This window comes from Scomber japonicus, chromosome 18, assembly GCF_027409825.1.
Source record: "Scomber japonicus isolate fScoJap1 chromosome 18, fScoJap1.pri, whole genome shotgun sequence".
NCBI classification, from domain to species: Eukaryota; Metazoa; Chordata; class Actinopteri; order Scombriformes; family Scombridae; genus Scomber; species Scomber japonicus.
The window spans coordinates 30,250,703-30,254,146 of record NC_070595.1 but is presented as its reverse complement, the minus strand read 5'-3'; the positions used below and the strand labels follow the sequence as shown (position 1 = coordinate 30,254,146).

Below are 3,444 nucleotides of genomic sequence, written 5' to 3'. Positions count from 1 at the left end.
ACGATACAGCTTCCGGTTCACAGCGCAGCACTGTGAGCAGACTGAGCTGCAGTTTCTGTTTTCAGCCACATGAGGGCAGCACTTACCCACAAGATCCACTCAGCTCAGCGATGTTTCACCAGCTCTCTGATCAAGCTCATAATACTGCAGTACTTTTACTGTAATACTTCATACTACATCACTATAATACTGCAGTACTTTTACTGTAGGAGGACAAAAATATTTTACATTTTTCTGTAGTTTCATACAAGTAAAGACTGACACGTTTCTACAGTAAGAAAGAAAAAACGTGGCTTCTGATTGTTGTAGCAAAAACTTTTTTTTTTCCAGAGACTGTTGAACATTTACTGCAGCGTGTATGACAGCCTGTACAGTGACAACAAAGAAATCTAAATCTAATCTGTACTTGGATCATTCTCTTCTGCAGTGAACAGAGCCGAGTGTTTCCTCAGTCAGCCGAGTCTAAATTGTAGAATTCATGGCAAATTATTCGCACTTAAAAGAACGAAAACAATAGTGAAGAAGTGGACTGATGAAAGCAGCTCAGTAATTTAGCATTCAGATACTTTGCATCTGGCCTGGACTGGGACAAAAATTGGGCCCTGGACTTTTTGGTCCAGACCGGCCCACTACAATCCATGCTCAGATACTGTGCCAACTCGTGTTGATGTACATTTAAACACACAAGCCCTTAATAACAGTAGTATACTGAACAATATCCCTTATATTATGGAGACTTGAATTAGTTTTAACTGTTTCACGAGCAAGGAACACATCACCAACGAGATGCGTTTTAACAGATTTATTGACAGAATTTGAATGATTTGTGTATTCTTGTTGCGGAACGATTCTTGATGCGGTGTGGGGAGGTCAGATGAAGGATCCGCCGCTGCGCCCGGGCAGTGAGGAACCCCCAGGAACCTGTGAGAGAGGAGAGAAGAACAGAAGAGAGGGCGGGGGGGAGGGAAACTCGAAAGCGAGAGTGAACGAGGGGGAAGCTGTTAGGTCTGTTTATTACTTATTATTTAATAAACCATAAACACTGACTGAAAAAAATATGTAAAGCATCATAGACTACATATGTGTTATGTTGTTAGATCAATGTCCTTCATGAACACATTGGACTGTGGGCACAAAGAAAGGTGCATGTTGACACTTTAACTCTGGTGACCTGATTTTGGAGGGGGGGGGTCATTATAGGTAGAAATGATTTTTAAAAAATTGTGAAAATAGCAGATCTACATGCTCAAACCACATCACATTGCAACATGTGAGTTGTACCTTTGATGAAAATAGTGGTTAAGTGGTTAATAAAAGCAACTAATCAATGAATCAGGATAGTATATGAATATGGTTGTTTTCCAATACTTTATCCACACCATGCTGGCAGGCTCACACCTGCTGAAGACTGTATCACCACTTCTACATGGTGGAGAGTCTTCCTCAACCTGCTGCTGCACCACCATGACAGCGGGACTGTGAGAGGAACCACTGCTGCTAGCTCTGGCCTCGCTGGCCCCTGCAGCAAACACTTCTGACAGTTTATTGCTCTTAGCAGCGTCGGTCGCGAGAGCTTTTCTTTTCTTTTCTCCTTTTTTTAGCTCCGCCTTTTCGTGTTTTACCCGCATTCTCCATTTTGTAATTCTCGCTTTGTTTTTCGTGTGCTGTTGTTTCTCTCACTCTCTCTCATCATGACTGCTTGTCATTAAAGGTGATTGGACGAGGTGGGGGGGAGTAGAACATGTGTGGGTGGGACTCCACTGGGCCAGGTATTCTTTAGACAGACAAGCCAATGGGCCTCTAATGTGTCTGCAGGCTGCAGTGGAGCTCTGTGGTCAGGTGCATGTCTCTGCTCTGGGCCGGGAGAGTTACCATGGCAAGGAGCAGCAAAAACAAAATAAACAAATAAAAAATAAAAACGGGCAGCCATCGGCCCATTATTGATCGGTCCACCGGGGGAAATCCCGATACTCCCAATGGCCAATCCACCCCTGCTTTGCATATGTAAATGTGTTCGGCAGGTTCCTCTCAGTGCAGATCAGTCAGCTGAAGATATTCCAGCATGAAGACACAAATGAAACGTGTTCAGACCCGCGGACTGCTGCAGATGTCAGCCTCTTATTTCATCACGTTGTCGAGTTTTGTGGATTACAGAGTTTTCGGTGTATTTTTCACAGCTGTGAGACCCTCAGATGGAAGTTTATTTTCTTTGTGTTTGAGAGTTGGCTGCTGAAATCCTCTCTGTGTGCTGTGATACCATCAGAGGTTAGTGACTCATTTTTATTTTTTGATTTATTACTGCATATTTACAGTTTCATATGAACCTAAAGATTTGTAAAAGCTACAACCAAGCCTACCAACCGTAACCAAGAAAATACAGATGTAGTCTGCACATAGACATCAATGTAAATCCTGCACACTGTCAGAGATAGTGTTGTGATGCTGGTCATTGACTTCAGTACAGCAGTTTAATGATTTATAGATTTATTTATTGATTTCTGAAGTTTACAGAACAAAACTCATTTTATTACATGTTCTGCATCAGTTGGAGAAAACGCTGCTCTCTCATAACTTTGCCTTGTTGCACATCGTTTGCCAACTCTCTTTTCCAGCACTTTTCAATACAAAGACCTTCTCACAGTCAGGCAGTGCATCAAATTCACCCTTCCCTACAATAATTTTGGTTATCTGGAATTTTTCATAGGGGGGAATAAGCACCTCTTGCTCCTTTGTTCCAAGGATTGAATAGTGCTTCAGGTAGGCTCCGTGACAGGTCTTAATTTCAAAGCAGGTCTTAGTACCGTAAGATTTCTGCTCTGTGCTGTAAGAGCTGGAGGCAAATATACCGAACCGAATGATGTCGCCAACTGTGCCGGTGGACTCAGATCCGTTTCTTCGATAAGTAGTTTGACAGGTTTGTTTGGGATTCAGGATTTGAATGGCAGTAGTCAGCCAGTAATGTAAAGTGTAGAATTTGAAGTCTTTACCTGTCTTGCATGCTTTATTGAATTGTTTATAAACAAGTGTAGATGTATAAGCACAGATAGCGTGCATGTGGTTTTCAGTGAGAGCCTCATCCCCTTTATCCGGTTTTTGCTTTGAACAATCTACAACACCTTCATCTTCCCAGGCTTTTTTAAAATCTCCCTCTAACTCTAACTTTAAGAATTTCTCGTTGACTATCTTCTCCATTTCGTCTTTGCAGCCGAGGTACATGTCATCAACAGCATCAGGAGCCATACCCAGTGGATATGTTTTGGTCTGGAGGGCAGAAAAAGAAAAGAACAGGTGATGTTACACAACACAGCTTTATATAAATGAGTCATATAAAGTTCAGTTAATCCAGGCTGAAGTCTGAATGATGAAAATGCTGCTGCTGCACGTGTCAGCCTCTGTTTTCTGTATCTCTAAACTGTAGCTACATGTTGTTGTACAGTAGTGTAA

General features: G+C 42.1%; 1 protein-coding gene across 1 annotated transcript in view; it reads right to left on the bottom strand.

Moving 5' to 3' along the window:
* Window positions 1-2,565: 2,565 nt before the first annotated feature.
* The window catches only part of LOC128379390 (ecto-ADP-ribosyltransferase 5-like), a 1,558-nt gene continuing 679 nt past the window's right edge, over window positions 2,566-3,444 (bottom strand). The window contains exon 2 of the mRNA XM_053339006.1: window positions 2,566-3,261. Coding sequence (XP_053194981.1) covers window positions 2,566-3,261 — 696 coding nt within the window. The remainder of the gene's footprint in view (window positions 3,262-3,444) is intronic.